Source organism: Colossoma macropomum, unplaced genomic scaffold (assembly GCF_904425465.1).
Source record: "Colossoma macropomum unplaced genomic scaffold, Colossoma_macropomum, whole genome shotgun sequence".
Lineage (NCBI taxonomy): Eukaryota > Metazoa > Chordata > Actinopteri > Characiformes > Serrasalmidae > Colossoma > Colossoma macropomum.
The window spans coordinates 44,339,774-44,361,581 of NW_023494792.1; the positions used below are offsets into that span (position 1 = coordinate 44,339,774).

Genomic DNA, 21,808 nt, shown 5'->3' on the forward strand with positions numbered 1-21,808 from the left:
TAGCTCTCATAGGAGCTGTGATTATGTCAGACTGGCTGAATGTAGGTTCCCTACTTTATTAAGCCCCAGGGGGACAGGTGTGTGTCATTGCGTAAAGCCAGAACCAGGACTCATTCACTGTCATTAACCTGTCGCTATCCCAGTGACACAACAGGCAAGTGTGAATCATTCACTGTTTACAAATCTGCTGTGCTAGTGTTAATTGTTAAAGCATTACTGTACTGCACTACTGTTCATATGTTCAAATCATTCTAATATGATGGCAGAACTCTAGATCTTCATAGATTTTAAATAGTGAGTAGGAAGCTATTAAACTTTAGCTGTAGACAACACTTGAGAAATGAGAAAGCTACATGGCATCAGAAAATGGTAAAATTAACATCACAATTGCCTTGCATTTAAAAAGCAGTGATCAAATCTTAAGCTGGTTGAAACTGATCAGGGTTTCATTACTGAACTCAACCAAATGACGAAAAGCTGTGTGTATACGGGGTATAAAATACAAAGTTCAAAATTTGTTTAGATAAATTTGCAGATATAGCAAAGACCAAGCAGTGTCTCATATTTAATGTTAATGTGTTAAAGTGCACAGCTTACATGCATGAAGAGCATAACAATGCACATTTTCAGGTTCAACTTTCCATTCTGAGGTCAACATTCTGAGAAAAAAAAATACAAAAAACATTATACAGAGCTCTAACTATATACCACAGACTGGTCTGGCTTAGATAAATAAAAGTTCTCCAACAGAACTTTTGACACTTGCTGCACTGCCCTCTAACAAAATAAAAAAAACAAATTCATAACTGATTCATACTATGTTATTGTGTGTGTGTGTGAGATGTGTGTGTGAGAGATGTGTGTGTGTGCGTGTGTGGAAAAAGAAACAAGGATGGGTTTCTAAAATACACTGTTTATTTACTGGTTTGTACAACACACTACTGCTTCTTTTCCAAAAAAGATTAGAGATGTTCAGTACACATTCAATTGATGTAGACAATCAACCAACAAATGAGCAAAAACAAGAAATTATGTCCAACTGCAGATTAAATAATCCTCAAAAACAAATGAGACATGAGAAAAAAAAAACAGACCAGGAAACGGCGTATAAAAGCTCTTCTTGTTATGTACAGACAGAGGATCACACAGGGGTTTTTCCTGGTGTTTTCACTAACATCGCTGAAGTGAGGGAGGTGACTGTGAGGTGTGAGGGACTGAATGACTCACACCTGCTCTCCCAGGTCAAGCACTCGGAATTTGTCCAGGTTATAGAAGCAGGCCTTCACCACTCGACCTCCAAAATACCTTCCGTTCAGATCCACCACAGCTGAGAAAGAACACACACAAACCCAGATACAGGTTATCCATGTGACACAAACTCTCAGACATTTACCTGTAAACATGACGGGACAGTGAGTCATTCAGTACTTTTCTTTAACCTTATATAGTGAGTGGAAACAAGTATTCAGACACTTTTGTTTTTGTTATTTTACTTCCAATACATACAACTACTTCACATGTGCCCACACAATGTCTGTCAATATGAACAAAAAAGCATGTATTCCTAAGCATGAAGTGTTATTACGGCTGCATGTTTGGGATTTTTGCCGTGGTATGACATCTATCTTCTAACCTTTTTTGGCCAATGAGATTACATTTCTTCTCTAATATTTCCCAGTACATTGCTTCTTATGTTTCCTTCGATGACATATAAACCCCCAGTACCATTTGCAGAGAAGCAGCCTCATGTCATGATGCTCCAGAGTATGTTATTCCAAAAGAGTGCAGATCTGTCTAAATGCTCATGTGCAAATTTTAGAAGCGCATCTCTGCTTCTTTTTAAAAAGAGTTTTACAGGGCGTAGGAACAAATTGTTATTCTTATTGTTTGCTGTTCCTGCTGCTTTCAGGCCGTCCTGCAACTCTTCTCAAGTGACTGTGGGCTTCTCTCTTACCTTCCTTCAATCACTAGTCTGAGAGAAAACTTGCATTGTGCACCTGTTGAGGAATGATTAGTTGTGGTTCTATGAACTTTTCAATTGTATATCATCATAACAACCATACTGACAGGGTTGTTTCAGGTCTCTGTGACATCTTCCACTGTGTTGTTAAATAATGTTGTCCCTGAGAACTTTAAGCTAAGTTCACATTACAAGCCTCATTGCTCAAATCAGATTTTATGCTTAAATCCGGTCTCTCTGATTGAATCTCTCTTCACACTCATTTAGGTAAGTGATTCAAATCTGTCATTAATGTGAACGAACCAACAGCCTGAAATGACCCACATGTGCACATCCTACTCAGTAACGTCACATGAGTGAATCATGTGCGTCACGTGCATCATCAGAAACAAACTAACAAGTAGAACGAGCTTCGCTGTGAAGATAATTAACTCTGAACAGCTCTCAGCTGCTCATTATTAAAGCAAGACAAAGGCGAAAAAGGTAAGATGTGTTGCTTTTCCACCGTTTACAGGCTTTAACTTCTGTTCGGCGCTGCTGCCATAGTAACGCTGAATGATGGCACATGCGCAGTGGAAAAAAGCACAGGAATTCCGATCTGATCGTCACATTAAGGTCGCATGGCCATGAATCGGATACGTATCTGATCTAGGACCACATATGAAAGTGGATCAGGTCGGATTTGAAAAGTTTAGATTTGCGTGTCCACACAGCTCTAAAACATCAGAACTGAGTCACATTATGGCAAAAAATCGGATTTGTGGCACTTCAACCTGGTAATGTGAACATAGCCTTAGAAAGCTCTTTCTCCTTCACCATGATTGCCTCTTATTGCAGTAAATCCTCCCAAACAATGGCAACATCTTTTATCATAACATCAGGTGAAATTGACGTGAGAACATTTTTATTTCAATTTTTTGCAAAATTAATATGTAGAACTTTACTTTTATTTTTAACCTTCACATTTCATCACTGTCCAAAAAAAAGAAATATCTCCATTTTTGTTGATTTTTATTTATTTATTTTTTTACATCATTTGGGCACAGCAGTTGCCCTTTTCTCAGTGTAGATCTCATAATGAATAGACCCACAGAAATCCTCCAAAATTACTTGAATGAAATCTCTGTACATTAAATTTTAAAGAAAGTGAAGAACATTTTTATCTTCTCCTGTAAAGTTACCATTGTGGAGATAATTTTGGAGATGATTTTCTCTGGACAGTGACAATATATGTATTTTTTAAATATACTGTCTGAAGACATTTTTTCCCCTTTATCAGTTTATTAGTGCATAGCCAAAAGGCATTAATGGAAACATAACACAAACAAAAGTGTCTGAATTCTTGTTTCCCCTTACTGTAAGTTAACTATGCATACATTATTGTTTTATAATCATGACCCAATAAAGTGTATCAGCAGAATAGTTCACCAGAAAAAGTTTTGAATTAGGGATGTAAATGATTTACTGATTAACAGTAAATAGGCAATTGCCTCTGTTAGATAGGCCTACTAAAAATTAAGTGTGCAGGCAAAAATAGTGGTGTTCACAACCACTTTGAGATGATGATAGCACTGCAACAATGTACCACATCGAAAGCAAACATCTGCAAAATTATAATACAGAAAACTATTTCATCACGTGACAGCTTAAGAGCTAGTGAGGTACATCTAGCCCAAGCTAAATATGTCTATATTTGTTTTAACTTGGGATAATAATGAGTGGTAAATATTACTTTAGAAGTTTAGAATATAGATCTTTCAGTAGATCATCACAGTATGTTCCAGTCATTTCATCAACTTTTTAGTTTTTTCATATAATCATTAACATATAGTCGTCAGACTCTGGGTTTAAATAAAGCCGGCTTCTTACGCAAAGTATGTTTAACAACTTAAGGCTATTTACTTTGTTAGATCGCTGTTTCTCAGAGACCTTACAGACCGCTCATGGAGTGATGAAAATGTTTTTTTTTTTGCAAATAAGGATGGCCACTGAAGACTAAACTTTCCAGTTCTCAAGTTGGGGAGCAGAAGGAGTCCTCTGCCAATGTGGCGGAATACAGATACAGGCTTTATACAGATACAGACCTAACAAAGGCATTGTGACTAGGTGTGAAGTCAGTCCCCAGACTGTCTAGATGATCTGACAGCGAATGTGGATTTGAGGGGTTGTGACGTCAGGACAAATGGCAGATTTCCATATTGGTTAATGGAGCTGTTAGAATAACAATATAGCTTACTTCCTGTAAATTCTAAATAACGTATATCTAAATAACATACATGAAAAACATCTGCATAAGCCCAGAAATACATAATCTAACAACATATTCACACTATGCCTAGCCCTACCAATCAGCAGTGCATTCCACAAGCCGTACAAGAAACTGAATTCATGCAGAATTCAGTTGATGTGTTTGCTCATAATTGTGTGTGTATCAAGTATTCATGCATGATTTCAGAGCCCAAATATTTTATAATTATTATTTTTGATGGAAGGTGTTCTTCATTTTAATGTGGCCAGTTAATGATTAATCTCTGACTAGTAGAATTTGGCAAAATTTGCGTCCCTAATTTCTACTAGGATACAGTATGACTTAATGTGAACTACAAAACTTCAGCCAGCCACTTTAGACAACAGGGTCTGTATTCATAAACCATCTCAGGTGTAGGAGTGCTGATCTAGAATCAGTATTTGTGATGGTGACAGTCATTAATACAGAGGAATCCTGATTTGTGGATATCAGCCATGCAGTTTAAGCAGGTTGAGAGAAGTTTTGGCGATGTAATTTTGTGCTTTTGTGTGCTATGACCGATTTTATGCTGTTTGGGTGATTATTGCGTTCTAATGTTTGTTAGCAACTTGAGCCTTGTAGCTCCAGTTCTAAACAAAAGAAGCAAAATCTGGACTCCAAACATGTCCTGGCTGAATGACTACAGCTGGGGTAAGAGGAAGATTAGATAAAAATGATATTGCCAAATTATTTCTAATACATTAATTTATAATTTAAGTGTGTCCTTAAGCAGAAACCACAAGGTGTACTACTGAACTCTATGCATTAATTGCAGCCTTTCATTATAAGGAAGTAATTGCACAGGCCCTATTTTGACCAGTACATAAAGACCCAAAACACAAATGTGTGTTTTCTAGTTTATCCTTTTAAAGATTTGCTACAAATATATATATATATATATATATATATATATATATATTGTGTGCAGGTGCATGTGTGAGTCACTGAGAACAACTGATGCAGGTGATACAACACTATTGCTCAGAGCCCCTCCATACCTTCCTGAACTTCTCTGATTCTTAGAAGTGCGTTCTGATGGCCTGTGTGGGAGGGTGGTGTTGTTATATAAACAATGTTTTGGTCTGAAGGTCATGATCTCAGACTTTTTTCTTTTCATTGCTGGAAAGACCCGATGTGAACACAACTGCTAATCAGGGATCAGAAGAGGAGTTGCTGAAATGCAACAACAAACTGAGTAGTAGGAACATATTAGAGCACAGCTAGTCCTGAATAAAGACATCATTGTTTCGAGTAACAGGCTAAATGAGTCCAAACCAATTTGTTCGAGTGAGTAAATGAATTGAACTGGTTTGCTTTGCGAGTTCTCTGGAGGATGTGATGTAACTCCGCAGGTGATGTAACGCCTGAGGGACCACGCTCACTCACCTGCTTCACTTACAGAGAGACAGATATCTGGGGCACCTGAATTAGACACAGCCGAGTACAGACACATACATAAGGAGGGGACAAAAAGAACGATGGAAAGAAAGAGAAAAAAAAGAAGAAAAGATGGAAAGAAAGAAAGAAAGAAAGAAAGAAAGAAATAAAGAAAAACAGAAAGAAAAAAGAAAGCAAGCCCACCTTTAATTGCTGACTCGACCCGTTCAAACTCCAGGAATATTCTCACTGCTTCATCATCCGCCACATCTGATATCTAAATATCACAACATAAGTAAATTAAATTCAACAGGTTTTGTTATTATGTACACAACTAGAAATGGGTTCATTTTACAGTTTTTGTTATAAATCTGAAATGAAGCACTGTTTCACAGCTGAAGGACAGTTAATGGACTATTATAAGGACCAGTTCTGAAATCTGATTGGCTGAGCCATGTTCAAAGCCATTGTAAAATACTCTATATAAAGACGTACGACCGCACACATCAATTGAATTCCGTATTAATGCTCAAAAATTTATTATTATGCTGTTCATGGAGTCTTTTTTTTTCATTATGTTAAGAAACAAAGCATACTGTTAAAGAACTACATCGCTTGACAGAAAAATGAATCGCAAAATTCTGTTAAGCTTCACCTCCTATAGATACTGTTGCCAATTCACTTTCTACCACACCAATTCAGAACAAAAAAAATATATTAGAGACCATATTTAAATTGAACAAACCACGAAAATATTTTTGCCACGGAACATTTATGTGGCAGGAATTCATGTCAAATAGGGTGAAGGTCTGAGCAACTGGGGCTACCCTTTCAGATGAGCTAATGCAAAAGCTAACGGTGGTCAGTGACATGTTTAGGAGGACTCACAGTCTTTTAACAATACAAGTGAAGGCATGTAGACGAGCACATACATATATATCTTTGCGCAGAATGTTTTTAATCGCAAATGTGATCGCTGTATTGTCTTGTTTAATCTGCTTGATTTCATTTAAAGTAACAATCAACAGTTAAATTAAGCAAAGTTACCCTGGCTAGCTAGCTAGCTGATCTTAACATGTCTGTAACATTATTTATTTAGATCGCTGTATTTGCTATAAATACAGCGATCTAAATTAACTTTATCTTATCTCAGAGCTGCTTGTTAATAGTTTTGATATTGAGCTGCAAGTGTGAACTTTTAAAGTTTAATACAAAACTTTTTCAGTTTCAGAAATAAAAACAGCAGAAGCTTAGGACAGCATATGTCCGAATTAAAAATGTTACTAAGTAACAGCTTTTTACCATTTTTTTGTGTAACAATTATGACTATCGTTCTCACTGCAGGTTTGCTCTGGAGAGTTTTGTCAAAGTTTTTCTTTCACTGGAAAGAAACTAGGTAACAGTTAGAGAAGGTTCTGATTGCCTGAGAGGTGTTTCAATCCTTATTCTGCAAAAAGTCAAATGTTTGTTGTAATGATTATTCATACTCAAATCATTTGTTGATTTCTCAGTTTCCCAATTCCATCTAATCAGCTAATGAAAAAGCCCTTATTAAAATGAAGTGGGTGTGCTTAGAAAGCACTAAAATGTGCAGGGCAGGGTTAGGGTTAGGGCAGGGGGTACTCCCTGTCCTGGGCGCCTAATAGCCTTAACATCACTGGGCCCTAAAGCACCAAGCCAACTGTCAGCCTCCAAACAGTGTCGGTGGCTGACTGTTGTTCACAGTCTGATTATTGTGTCTTGCACCACTGGCTGTAGTCAGCTCTTGTTAGCACTGTTTTGGCCAATTCAGCATGTTCTCTAAGATATTCTTTGTTTTGTACTGCAGCTCCTGATATGGAGAGCTGTTCCCTTTCACACAGGTACATTAAGAGTGTGTGTTTCAGCCCTAAGCTGTAGTCTTCGCAGTGTGCTTGAGTGTAAATTTTTACATAGACGAGCGCCAATTGCGAGATGACAACGTGATCATCAGTCAGCCTTGGTTTACAGTAGTTCTTCTTCGTCAGCTTGGTGTGTCTGGGCCCTAACACATGGCTTGTTGCTTTAATTCATTCTGTGTCCAGACCGCAATCAGCAATTACTATGGGAAACTATACAAATCCCAAACAAGCAACATCCTGGAAGAAGCATCTCTCACCTCAAAGATAACACATTTGACGACTTTGCCATATTTCTCACACTCCTCTTTCGTCTCCGCCTCCAGGTCTTCATCCACCTCTCCTCGTCCCACCATATTCTACAGAAACACACAGAGACTTTTACCTTTGGAGACTAACCAGACAGTCCTCAATTACATCTTGTCTTCACACGCACACACGCATACACACTGTTCTACCCCACTTACCCGCAATAGAACCACTTTCGTAGGACATTTGAGGATTTCCGTCAGAGGGTTGACCTCATTTTTCTTTGACGTATCTGCTAAAGACAGAATTAGAGAGAGATTTTTCACATAAGAACAAATCAATACACCCTTTGTTCCTTTGGTTATAACACTCAAATCTCAGCACTCATTAATTCACTTCTTTTTCTGTGAAGTAACTTCATGGAGGTAGACCATATCTGTAACCTCTTAGGATGTTTCTATGTTTTTGAGCCAAATATGGGTTCAAGTCAAATTCATACAGTAGAACAGTATTTTCCACAAGTGCTACCAATGTGGGTATAAACATTTATTACAATGAAAGCACAATATGGAATGGGGCTCTGAGTCACAAAAAGTAAACTGTGGCCTTCTTACAATCAGGAAGCCTTTTTTGTAACATGGCAATGGACAAAATATATGTGGAAGTTTGGAAACAAATGACATATTTTGTTGATTTTCTGACTGAAAATAAGTGAAAAAAAAAAATATATGCGTCGTCCACAGAGAACAAAGTTCTGCATCTGACACACTGTACATGTTATGCTTTATTTTTCCCCAATATTTTTTCCAATATGTGAGCAAACAAACAGTTGTACACTAAGATGTCTAGACAATAAAATATAAGGGTAGACCTTTTTGTCTTTTGTCTACAGCTGCATTATAATACACTTTTAATTCTCAGCCAACTTTTGAGTAAATAAAGCGTTTGTGTAAACAATCTTCGTACATTGAAAGATTATTAACAGCGGCTTTGTTGTGTAAATATATAAACTTGTCCTGAAGCAGACACAGGAGTGGGCCTTGACACAGCGTGAATCACCTTTGTGTCACATTTACGATCTCACTGATAAAGTTATCAAAGCCATTGCTCAAGGCCACAGACATTAAATCATGTCTGGGTCATAGGACTAAGCGATGACATTTGTAAGCTTCATTTGAAAAAGTACTATCATTATCAGCCTTTGACCTTAGACTTACAAACTGCTCATGTGGACGCTTCCACCCTCTACCTTAAAGCAGTTTCCGGTTCCAAACTACCTAAGAACAGCAGAGAAGTAAGGCTGTCCCAGTTAATCAATTAAATTATTATTACTACTTTCTCAAGAAATCAACAGTTTGCATTTCTATAAATGGCTTCTGTGTTTTCCAGTAAAATACTCTGCAACTTGTGAATGGCTATGCATGGTTTGTTATTGCTCTGTTAAGCCTTTTTAAAAGCTCAATCATTAATATAATCAGTAGATTACCTTCTTGTCAAACTTGTTAACAGTTTATAACACCATAATTTTTATCAACTACATGAAATAATTTGATTAATCAATTATTTAAATCACTTGACAGCCCCAATTACTGGACTACTATTTGAAGCATTAGTCACAACCCTACAGAGAAGTGGTAAAAGGTGTAGTAGGATGTGTTTTTAAACACAAACGTGTGTATTTACAAAGAAAAAAACAAATAAGCTTTGAGGATACCAGACTACAGTAGGTGAAATGAACAGGTGTAAAGACAAACCTGATGCTCCTGAAATAGAGCCAGGTGTGTCAGCCACATTCTGACTGGATCCTGAAGCTGAGAAACAGATACACACGAGAACATAAACAGAAACACAGTTAGATAAAGTCTCTATACCAAAAAAAATGATGCACAAACTACCAAAGTACAACTGTACTATAAAATCACGAGGGCTGACCCAAATAGAATTTAAATGCTGTTATAGAGATGAAACGATATTAAAATTTCATATCATGATTATCATGACCAAAATTATCACGATTATCAGTATTATCGCGATATTGTTCAAATGTGTTGAAAAGTAAAATAAATAAATAAATAAATACTGATACACAAACTGAAACTCGTTTCACCAACTTTTATATTAACACAAATAGAACTGGCAGCAATATGCACTTTTTGTTTGCATAAACATTAAAAAATAAGGTCAGTACATTTTTAGTATTACTTTTGTATTACTTACAATACTTGTAATACTCTGTAAACAAAATAATAGCAAATGTATTATTATTACTGCTATTATTATTACTGTTATAATTATTATAATTATTATTATTATTATTATTAATTACAATAACTAGGGATTTCCCTGCATAGAGAATTAAATCGCGACTAACTCTGAGGTGGGTCTTAATGGAAAATTAGTTCTTCTAAGACGTGCTGCACTCGGGGGATTTCTTTCCTAACTGCAATTGCAGCATTATTGTGCCGTTGTGGCGCTGAACCCCTGATCAACACAGTGCACCAGGAAAAACAAAATCACAGAGGAACTGTGTGACCGCGCTGTGAGCTGCAGACAGTGTAGAACTCACTCAGTGTGAGTTCACCTGTGGAGCTGCTTCTCTAAAAGCATTTTAAAACTAAAACATAACTTAAAATTAACATGCATCTGTGCTGCGACAGAAACACTCCTAAAGTTTAATCTGTGAAACACAGCGTTTACTCGCGTGAGGTCCCGTCTCAAAGCACACTATCTTCCCTATGTAGTGCACTTCGTGGATCATGAAATAGCAAATCCTTCACCCAAAGAGTGCAGGAAACGTTCGACTAAGTCATCTATAATCAACATTAACAACAGGTTACAAATCCCCTATTTAAAACTCAGCTGCTTGTTAACGATGATCGTGTTTGAACAGTAGCGCCCTATGTAGGGGACACTGAGTGATTTGAGACGGTGTTATTCTCTTCTCAGAAAGTAAACACTGAAAGCGAGACGAGAAAGCGGAGCTGTGCAGATTGAACTTTTGCAGCGTCTCGTTCCAGAGCTCATTTTGGAGACTCTGCTCCACAGAAATACATGTTAAAAGCTTTAGTTTCGATTCACGATTGATTCACCGATTGTTTTTCTTTTTTGACACTAAAAGCTTCATTTTATAATATTAACAAACCATAAGCAAAAGTTAAACCACACAAACCATGACATTTCTTCTATTTCGAAGTCCCCACAGACTTCTCCGTTAAAGTTAACCTTGCATTCTTGCAAGTAGCGGGTGGTGGTCGCGAAATGACTCGTAAGGTTTGATGTGTTGCCCCCTTTCTCCGCTATTTTCTTTCGGCCTGTTCTGCAGACAGGGTGGTCATCTTCAACTAACTTTCCTTCTGCATTCTTATAAAACCCAAAACATGACCAAACGTCAGACTTGGTCTTCTTAGAAGGCTGAAATATCTCCGAATCTCCGAGTTTTTTACACCACGGTAATCGACCGTCATTAATTTTACCGCGGTTTACCGTGAAACCGGTAACCGTTTCATCTCTATGCTGTTAATACTCGTCGATATTTCCAAAGAAGTACTTGAATACTCATTAACAACTACATTTAAAGCCTTTTTAGGCATCCATCTGACAGAAGAGTTACAGTTCTATTTCAATCAGTGTTTCAGTCCACACTGGCTGCACTAGAAATGCATATCAAGTCTGTCAAAAAAAGCTTCTGAATACTAAATAGAGAACTGAATATCAATATAACGAGTGTAACAAATGAACAAGTTTACTGTAACATTCATTTGTTACATAAAATTTCAAACATGTTTTCAAATGTAAAAATCCACATTTTCATGACTTTATGATGAATCATTTCCTAAAGTATCGTAAGTCTAAGATTTACACCCCTAGTTTACCGGGATCTTGCAGTACGTGAAAGACGTGCTTTGGAAAGTGTGTGTGTGTTGTGTAATGCTGTGAGTGTGAGCTCACTCTTTTCCGTTGAGTCTCCGATGATGATTTTGCCGCCACGTTTGCTGGTTTTCTCCACTGACAGAGCCGTGCTCAAACCTTGTTCATGCTTCCCCAGGCCCTGGCCCTCACGAAAGCCGTACTTCTGCATGATCTTATGAGCCACTGTCCCTCTGCCGGACACACACACAAGTCATTACACTTTGTTTTTACCTGGCACATCATAACACAATGTAACCAGTAACAATTGCACCTTGTGCTGCGTTGGTCACCCAGGGTCAATCCAAAGCTCAGGTGTACGATGTTGCTCTGACCCTCACTAACCCACAATGCAATGACTCATCCAAGGCCCATCTTATGCTTTACTTACAAATAGCTCAATCTTGTGACTTTGTGTACTGAATATGCAGCTGCACGCAAAAGTTTGGGCAGTCCTGGCCAAATTACATATCATATAGAAGCAAACAGAACCTCTGCAGCAAAGTGTTAAAAAACATATTTCTGCAAGCATTAATGTACAGTTTATATTTAAATAACTAAAAATAGAAGAAAGTAAAATAGTAATTTGGCGTGTGCAAATGTTTTGGCACACTTCAAGTTGCAAAGTCTCAAAACTTGATTACCTCATTAGGGGCAGGTCAAGGACCATCATTTTATGATTTTTTTTCATGATATTGGCTCTTTAATGAAATTTTTAAGCAGGAGCGTAAGGTGGCTGCTTCGCAGGAGTAGCACTAGAAATCTCATGTGTGTGCACTGAGATTCATGTCCCAACATATATTTTGTAAGTAAAATGTGGTGTCGTGGGGTTAGATGTAAGTAGTTTGCTAGTGATCAGCCTGATGCAAAGTACAGATTGATAAGTCAGAATTAAGCTGAAGTTATGCCTTTTTGAATACAGTAAATCATCATTTCCAAAATAAAATAACAAATGAAATAAATCTAACACACAAACGTTAACAGAGGTATCGCAAAACTGCTTTTAATGCAGCTCTAGCTAAAAATGTCTGTGACATCGAATAAACACTGATTGAGATCGGGAAATCTCACTCACCCCATGTTGGCCAGAAAGGAGCTCGTGGGTCCTGGAGGAGAGCGGGGTCTCTCTGAGTCTTCATAAATAGGGGGTGGAATTGCTGCTTTGGACCTCTGACGACCCTCATCATCATATGAGTATGATGCTGCCATGACAACCGGTGACAGACATAACCATAATGTTACTGACATTAATCAAACACAGTTAAAGTGAGCGACTCTTGTGGTTTTAAGGGTGCTCAGTGATACAGTCAAAATCCCATCACGGGACAACAGCTCAGCCTTGTGGAGTCAAGCTTAAACTACATTATTCACTGACAGCTCAACACTGTCTTACAATTCAGCCAGGACTGCAACTGTACTAGGGTTGCACTGATATGGGAATTCTTGTGGATACTAATATCCAATACATTGCATGAACAATCTGTGAATGTCAATAAATAAAAGTGTATGTAATGTAGAAATTGAGGCTATATCTACCCGCATTGCATTATATTTATTTGTAGAGGGTTACAAATGCAGTAAAATTAATAAAATGCAGATCTTTTGGCACAGTGGCTACCTAAATATTCCGCTCTTTATCATCAAATACTGATTTAAAATATCTATCAAATCTAAACATCTGCCTGATGCATTTTTTTAAGAGTCCATACCCCACATTATTTCCACATTGTACAATATTTCACATTTTTGTTTTGTTTATGTGGTTCTATGTACCAAAAACAGTCATAATACTTTTTTACATGACCATTTTCAGCCTCTCTTTATCCCTTAAAAATAAACAGGCTGTTCTTTGTTACTGTGCCTTTAAAACGGATATGTTAATGAGCTCTGTCCTGACTGGCTGCTCTGTATGGCATCCCACTTAAAAAGCACTCCAGGTTGAAAAACGCTTTATAACTTTAGCATGAATGGGAAAAGCTAAACTGTTGTAGGCAGAAAAGGCAAATATACACAGATGAGCCATAACATTAAACCCACCTCCCTGTTTCGGCACTCTGTCCATTTTATTAGCTCCACTTACCTTATAGGTGCACCTATTGGTCTACGATTACAGACTGTAGTCCTTCTGTTTCTCTTTATACTTTGTTAGCCCCCTTCCATCCTGTTCTTTAATGGTCACGAACCTCTCAGGACCACCACAGAGCAGGTGTTATTTTGGTGGTGGGTCATTCTAAGCACTGCAGTGACAACAATGTAGTGATGGTGTGTTAATGTGTGTTGTGCTGGTGCGAGTGGATCAGACACAGCAGCTGCTGGAATTTTTAAACACCTCAGTGTCACTGCTGGACTGAGAATAGTCCACCAACCAAAAATATCCAGCCAACAGCGTCCTGTGGGCAGCGTCCTGTGGGCAGCGTCCTGTGGGCAGCGTCCTGTGGGCAGCGTGCTGTGACCACTGATGAAAGGACTGGAGGATGACCAGCATAAACTGTGCAGAAACAGATGAGCTATCGTCTCTGACTTTACATCTACAAGGTGGACTGACAAGGTAGGTGTGACTAATAGAGCAGACAGAGAGCGTTTAAAAAAAAAACCCAAGCAGCACTGCTGTGTCTGATCCACTCATACCAGCACAACACACACTAACACACCACCACCATGTCAGTGTCACTGCAGTGCTAAAAATGATCCACCCCTCAAATAATACCTGCTCTGTGGTGGCCATGACCATTGAAGAGCAGGGTAAAGGGGGGCTAACAAAGTATGCAGAGAAAACAGATGGACTACAGTCTGTAACTGTAGAACTACAAAGTGTACCTTTATGGTAAGTGGAGCTGATAAAATGGACAATGAGCGTAGAAACAAGGAGGTAGTTTTAATGTTATGGCTGATCAGTGTATTAAAATATGATTCTTCATGTTTTAAAAATGTGAAAAAGACCCAGTTTTCCAGGACATGGACGCTTTTAACAATGTTTGCCAATACCACCATAATCAAACATTATGCATGCCTAATATAAATCAAATTACCAAAAAAAAAAAGTATGTTTTTACTTACAGTCCCTCTCCACCAGAGATGTTGGAGGAGCAATAGCAGCTCCACCCATACCTGTGTGCCAAACAAACCTTAAGTCAGAAAAATGTACAAGATATCCCACAGCTTGATTATCATCACTGTCAATTTTTTTAACACTATTTTTAAAAAATAGTGTTCTTTCCATTGTGAACATTACAGAAATAGACCTCCGAAGTTGTGTCATTTTGTAGTCAGCCTCATACCAATGTTTAGAACTCCAGGTCTAAGCTGTTTTTTTTCTAGGACATGGGATTTTCAGAAATCACCACTCTTGTGTCCTGCGGTGAACAAAATGCTCCAAGGCAAATACACTTTTTCCGGGGCACATATTTTCCACAGAGCATCAATGGATCCTCTAAATAACGAGCTCATTCAGCAGTCAAAATACAAAGCTATAGCAAGCCAATACTCCTGCACACCAGACGTTGCATGACTGTCTTTTATTAAACTTCAACACTTACATACCAGTATCAACTCCTGGAGCTCAGACTACTACTGCTAAAGCAACTTAACTAAGTTCGACAAAGCTTGCTGGTTTGCGAGTGGTATTTTGGTGAGGTTGCCAGTCTTGTGATGTCAATTCAGCGCACAGCAATGTTAGGCTGGCTTGAAACCAACATGAAAATAAATCACTTTGCTGCACTTCACGGAAGTTTATGTAGTGAGAACGATCCCAAAAAGTCTGAGCTGCTAATTTGGTTAACTAGTTGAGTAGCCAAATATGTCAATGATATGTCAAATTGTCAAACATGCAAAGTTGCATGCAACTTTGTTTTTATTGTTACACTGAGATTATGTTGCAGCTAGTTGCAGATCACTGTGTAAAGCCAGCCTTATGTTGCACATAGCAATAGTCATATTTCGGCTCCTTAACAAGCTTGTTATTCAGAAGATCTGGCAACATTCCAAGGAAACGACTAATGAATGATGACACAACTTCAGAGCTCTATGGACCAACAGAAATGGTCCACATTGATACAGAATTAAATATTGCTACATTCACAAACATTACAGTTAATGATGATTTTCCTTCTTATCTAAATGATGAGGTTTGTTCTGACAGCAAGAATATAAAATGAACGTGTGAAAAATAGAACAGAAGGAAAGAGGCAAGTTGTAGAAAGAGCAAGTAATCATAATGGAGTTTCAGAAGACACCCACTCCTCTTCCTCTTCTCTTTCTCATACTCTTCTTCCTCGTCAGAGTCTGCCTCTGTGGGGAACCGCGAAAATCCACTGGGGGCTCCTCCCTCATGACGCTCCTTACGCTTCCTATGGATCGTAAACAGATGAGAGATAAGAAATGACACACAAACCAGTCTCTGTGAAAAGACAATAACATTTACTATGAGGACACAGGTGTGGGCAACATGGCAAAAATTTAATATCAATGCTTAAAGCTGCATATTCTGTAACGTTGGTTGCGCCCCGGACCCCAACAAGCAGATGCTTGTGATGACAGGGAGTGAGTTGAGAGAGTAGCAAAAGAGAACTCGATGTAAGTGAATTATCCATTACCATAGCTTGATCAGTATAATGTTGATTCTGAGACCTAAACATTGAGTCGGATCTTCTTTTTGACTTAATTTTTTAGATATTTCTATAGAACCATTTCACATCAAACCACACGACCTTGCTTACATCTCAATGATTGAATTATTGCAAGTCTGAACTCTTGGTGGAATTCCCCTTCAAACTCCTAATCTCTCAATAATAAAGTGAAACTCTAGACATTTGCAATAGGCCCTTTTCAAAAGAAGTGGAAGTGCATAAAAAATAAAACCAGTTCCACTATTGCCATACAGACAGCTACCAAAACACTAGATAAGCCATGTTAGTTGGAGATGTTGAATAAGCTTGCTAACAATAAACTAGCTGGCAAAAAGCTAAACACGTGCACATTCTGGCAGGGGGGCGTGCCGCACTGTCATGGTCCGTAGCGCCACTCTAGACGTTTCCCACAACTATTGGCTCCAGTGAACAAACATTTATTCCTTGCCGAGCACTTGCTCTCTCAGACAGTTTTTGAGGGAGAAAATGAAAATTGTTCCTTTGAAAGCGGCTGTTGCAGCAACTTTAAAGCATGAACTGCATTCAGCATAACGTTAGTCAGCAGCGAGTTTATTCTTTTGTTAATTACTCAAACCCTTTTCCTCTGCTCATTGTGAGCCGACACTCCATTAAAACTGAAACAAGGCTGCTTTTGCTTCACCTGAGTAAGCTGTACACATTCTACTCATCATCGCTGTTACTGTTGTTGCATTACCGGTAGCAGCGTTAACCTGCAACGAGTACTTCCAGTGGAAACAAATGCAGAAATGTGAAAAGGGCCTATACATGTTTTTCAATGATTCTTGCATTTGATCAATGTTCTTTAAGTTTGTGAAGATACCCTCAATATTCTCAGCTTACTGAGAATTTATTGTGCTTATATCATTGCGTTCATTATCATATCACCCACTCCTATGTGTACGTGTGGAACATGTGCTTACTTCTCCCTCTCCTCGATCTCCTTTTGGCGCTCCTGCTCCCTCTGCCTTTGCTGTTCCTCTCTGTGTCTTTTCACCACTTTCTCATAGTCATTGGGGAACATAGGATCATATTCATCTGCCAACGGGATTAGAACATCACCTGCGGAAAAGCCAGCTGGCGCGGAGTCCTGTCTCACACAGACACACACACACACATGCTTATTCAGCTAGCCATAGACCTGTGTCCAGTGATGATAAAATGTAACAGATCCCAGGGACAGCAAAACCTATTTACCACAGCTTTAAAAAAAAACATTCATTTATTTAATCATTTATTTAAAGCTAATCATAGCAAGACACTAGCATTCCCACACATAAACATAACAGAGCTCTTCAACATGTTGTGCAATACAATAATGAACATTAATACCACATTTAATGAACCTATCATAGACTATCATTGTTCTAAGAACCCAACTGTTGAGCTGCGCTGGTTGAACATTCCTTCTGCTAAAAGTGCATGTACTCCCCTCTTTCTTGCTCTCTCACACATAACCCTCACCTTCAACCCTGCTGCTACATGTGGAGGTGTGTCTGAAATTTGTCTGTCGTCTCCAGCACTTCCTCTCTTCAGATCAATGACTGGGGCCAGAACAGTGGACTGCCTCATCCTCTGAGTCTGCAAAGAAAAAAACCATTCAACAAAATGGGCCTGTATTCATGAAGTTGATCAATGATCTGCTCCAGTCAGTAAAGTCACAGAAAATAAGAGCGGAATCTGATCCTAGATCTGCACTCCTACTCTGAGGAGCTTTGTGAATACGAGGCCCGATACTGACAAAATACTGTATTGGGATTATATTGTTACATACTGCAATTGTCACATGCTTTCAGTATAATTCTGTAATATAGTTAAAATGTTGGCCTGCGTTATTTTGACCAACAGAATTTTCTATTGTTAGATTAGACAGTTACCTTGATTCATCAGAACACCTAGAAAAGCACTACTAGGACTGGTCAAGCTGCAGAATTAGTTAGAGGGCCCATTTGCGTATCATAGCCTTACGTGATATAAGAATTGCAAAACAAAGATCTCTCAACAATGAATAATAAGTGATCATCACTACTAGTTGAAATGGTTTCTATTTACACAATAATCTCAAGCATGAACTTGACTTCAGAAATCACAGACAACACAGAACACATACCTTTGCTTGTGTAAGAGCAGCTTTTTTCACTTTTAGCTGAGACTGAAGCAGTTTGAAGTTCTTTGACCATCCTTCAGTCTTTGCATCGCTGGTAGCGACCCCCAAATCATCGTAAAGAGACATTGGTTCTCCTACACAATACAAAATGCAAAAATACATAAGTTTATGGTTTCGTGAAAAATGCTAAACAAAAAAGTATGCTGAAACACTCTTGATTCCCTAAGCAACTCACAAGCACGTATACCACGTTAAAAAAGCAGTGCCTTGAATAATCTGTACTAGGGATGAGTAGACCTGATCTAAGTGGATTGTCATACTGCAGGAAATCAGTGTTCATCAACTTGTCTCCTGGAGAGTTTCACAAAAAAAGAATTCCAAGTTAGCAAGAAAACTTCAGGTCAAGAGCATTCCTGTTGACCAGTCGTTTGGCTTATGTTATTATTGAGAAAACCTTTTTTATATATGTAAATCATACTCTGTGGGGATATACTATACAGCTTAGCAGTGGTTTTCATTGGACTTCTCTCCAAAGGACTCCCAGTTAGATGAGAGATCCGGGATTTGAGCTAATCTCAGCAGTAAGGTACGAGTTCAAAAGGAGACCTGTTGTGCTAAATACTGGCATAAAGTCTCAAAAACCAGGACTGTCACTGGTTTCACTTTTAAATGAGCAGATTATAAGATCTACTATCAAAGACCTAAGCCAGAGTCAGACGTTACTGTCTGACACCAACACCTGTACAGACTATATGTGTTATGTACAGGAATATACCACAGTTGGGTGATTTCCTGCACAAACACAAACAAGACTGATTCAATTAACCAGTTAATGCCCGACTTTGAGGTGTGATAGAGCCCTGAAGCACCTCAGCTGGCCACCTCTGTTCTACCTAACACAAAACATCATGTGCCTGTAGACGTGCATCCTGAGCGGTAAGCAGCTGAAAACATCCAGTGAGCAGCAGCGAGAGAAGAAAAGCCCGGTTGGTGCGGAGCTTCACGGAGCGCCAGACTCCGAGCTGAGCTTCGTGACGCTCCACACTAGAGAGCCTCAGCCAAACAACCACCCAGCACAACACAGAGACACCGCGGCGTGTCCGAAAAGCGAGCCAGACTCTCTTTTGATAAATACCTGTAATTAAATATCAACCGAGAGTGAGGATCTTCTTTATTTCGCAAACTTAGCACAACATGCTAACACAGCGGCGCCTGGTCGTCGCATTCAATGACATCATCAGAAATGGCCACAAGAGGAAAAGCGTATGTGCTGCCCCCTAGCGGTTATCACCTAGAAATACTGCTGCCGGAGGAGTCGGGTGGTCGGCTGGTTGTTTTTGTTTGTTCGCAGGGACGTGGGAAGTGGGATGCTGCTAAAAACTGCTAAAAGCAATTAAAACAGTAAAGAGATCTAAACGTTTGAATAATTGTAATAATTAGCAAGGCCTACGTGTGTTTGTTTTAGAGTGGAGTTTATATCTATTTCTATTTTTATTTCTACTTTTTTCAAAATATGCAGTAGCTGCACTGTTTCAGTTCACATCAAGTGTTTCAAACTAACATCAAAGAGACTTGTTTACATATATTATTTTACATACATGTCATCTAGTGGGTCAAACGTGATGGTCAAATAGAGCTCAGTTTCTGACATGACGGGGTCATAAAATGGCACAAAGAGGTGCTCTTTGCATTTTGAATCACCATTCATTTCAGTTTTTATAGTTTTTTTTATAATTACATTTACATTTTTCATTTACATTTTTTAACCTGCAGTCACATCCAATTGTTAACCCACCTTTGAACTCAAACAGCAGGGGGCGCTCTGTCCGCGTTTCCTCCTAAAAGAAAATAGTTCATCATACTTGATAGTGCGATCTTTGCAGGATGGCGAGAAACAATGTGTGTTTTTAGCATGTTAATTATTAAATCATAATCAAATGAAGCTTTGCTGTTATTTAAAGACATTTTCAAATGGAGAATCAGCAGTGTTTTATACAAAATTACAGCCCATTACGAGACAGAATATGTGAGTTGACAGAGCTGTCATCACTGAAAATAAACATAATCAAGTTTGTTGGATAAGAAGGTTTTACTTTATATCATCAATATATTGTTCTTTAAGGATGTACTTTAAAAGTCAGACGTTTGAACACTTTTACTCAGGGACATCAAAGCTGTAATGGAGTTGTGCAGTGTTTAACAAATCAATACTATCTTATATTTTTGGTTCTATTATGCGCCTTGAAGCAGTTTTATACACTCTTGATGTTATCGCCACTGACGAAGTTGCTAGAAAATCACTGCGGTAAAATTGCGGAAAAACCGCTGGAGGTATTTCAAAAATAAACAAATTTCAAGAAATTAAGTAAAAAAGTTTAAATAAAAAATACCTTTAAGAACCTTTAATATGAAAAACACATTTAGCCATGTGTCCAAGTCTTTGTCTAGTACTATACTAGCTAGTGACTAGTACTGGTAAAGTCCGTTGCGCTTTTACTATCTTAAAAGGAACCATGATGTGGATCCTCACTTCCGTTCATACGTAACTTGCATATTGTTTTCCCCAGGGCTGTAGCGCTCTTTAACCACTTCACACTTGAAACTTTTAAACTGAACCAACAAACTGAACCTCCCTTTCAGTATTACAGTATAACTCCTCCTGTAGCATAATTGTGTTATATATACCCTGTAATATTCTGTATATAATAGTTTTTATTCCCAGCTGGCACATGACCGACCTTCAACGTTGAAATGTGGTTGAAATAATGTCAGTTGTTATTTCAACGTTGAAAAAACGTTGAAACAACTGTTAATCTTAAATGCGACTCCCCCTCGCGTGCACGCGCTTCACGTAAACATGTGGACGTTTCGGACTGCACTCAGGATTTCTTAGGTTATTTCTGTGTGTAAATAACGCTTTATCTTTAATTTTCCTTCACAGCGAACAACACAACAGGATCTAAAGCCAAACAAAGACTCTCACCGCGACGGTTTAGCTTAATATTACGAAATAAAATAAAAACGATTGTTGTTGCTGCAGTACTTGAGAACTGGTGGGACTGAATGGCTTTCAGTCATGACGAGAAGTGTTACGACACATTAAACACAGCTTTAAACCTCTGGAGCAATAAAGTTCACATCTGATGACCTGACGCTGCAGCATTAGCTGACCTGTTTTTCTTGTCATTATTCAGCAACCAGACTTTCATTGCTTGCATAGCTAAGACAAATGAACAAATCAGTATACAATACTGCATAAAAGAGTTTGCTATAATTAAAAATTGCAGTAAGAACAATTGTTGTAATGGTAGTAATTTAAGATTAATTTTGGCTGAAAAGGCTTCAGCTTTTACATAGTCAGAAGGTGTTTTGTGAACCTGTCAAAATTATGCCCCTCTTATC

The 21,808-nt window shown here is 38.4% G+C and overlaps 1 protein-coding gene across 2 annotated transcripts; it reads right to left on the reverse strand.

Annotated features, from left to right (window-relative positions):
* Positions 1-893: 893 nt before the first annotated feature.
* rbm17 (RNA binding motif protein 17) lies at positions 894-19,654 on the reverse strand. Of its 2 annotated transcripts, none has more exons than XM_036577272.1 (13): positions 19,542-19,654; positions 18,410-18,540; positions 17,764-17,880; positions 17,223-17,389; positions 15,893-16,002; positions 14,714-14,764; positions 12,732-12,858; positions 11,699-11,850; positions 9,505-9,561; positions 7,969-8,042; positions 7,762-7,860; positions 5,829-5,901; positions 894-1,327 (listed from the first exon to the last, which is right to left on the reverse strand). In XM_036577272.1, exons 2-13 carry the CDS (start codon positions 18,530-18,532, stop codon positions 1,224-1,226), a joined length of 1,254 nt encoding a protein of 417 aa, XP_036433165.1. In that variant the 5' UTR covers positions 18,533-18,540; positions 19,542-19,654; the 3' UTR covers positions 894-1,223. The 2 variants fall into 2 exon arrangements, with proteins under 2 accessions (XP_036433165.1, XP_036433164.1); XM_036577271.1 differs by having other exon boundaries at positions 7,969-8,045.
* Positions 19,655-21,808: the final 2,154 nt, after the last annotated feature.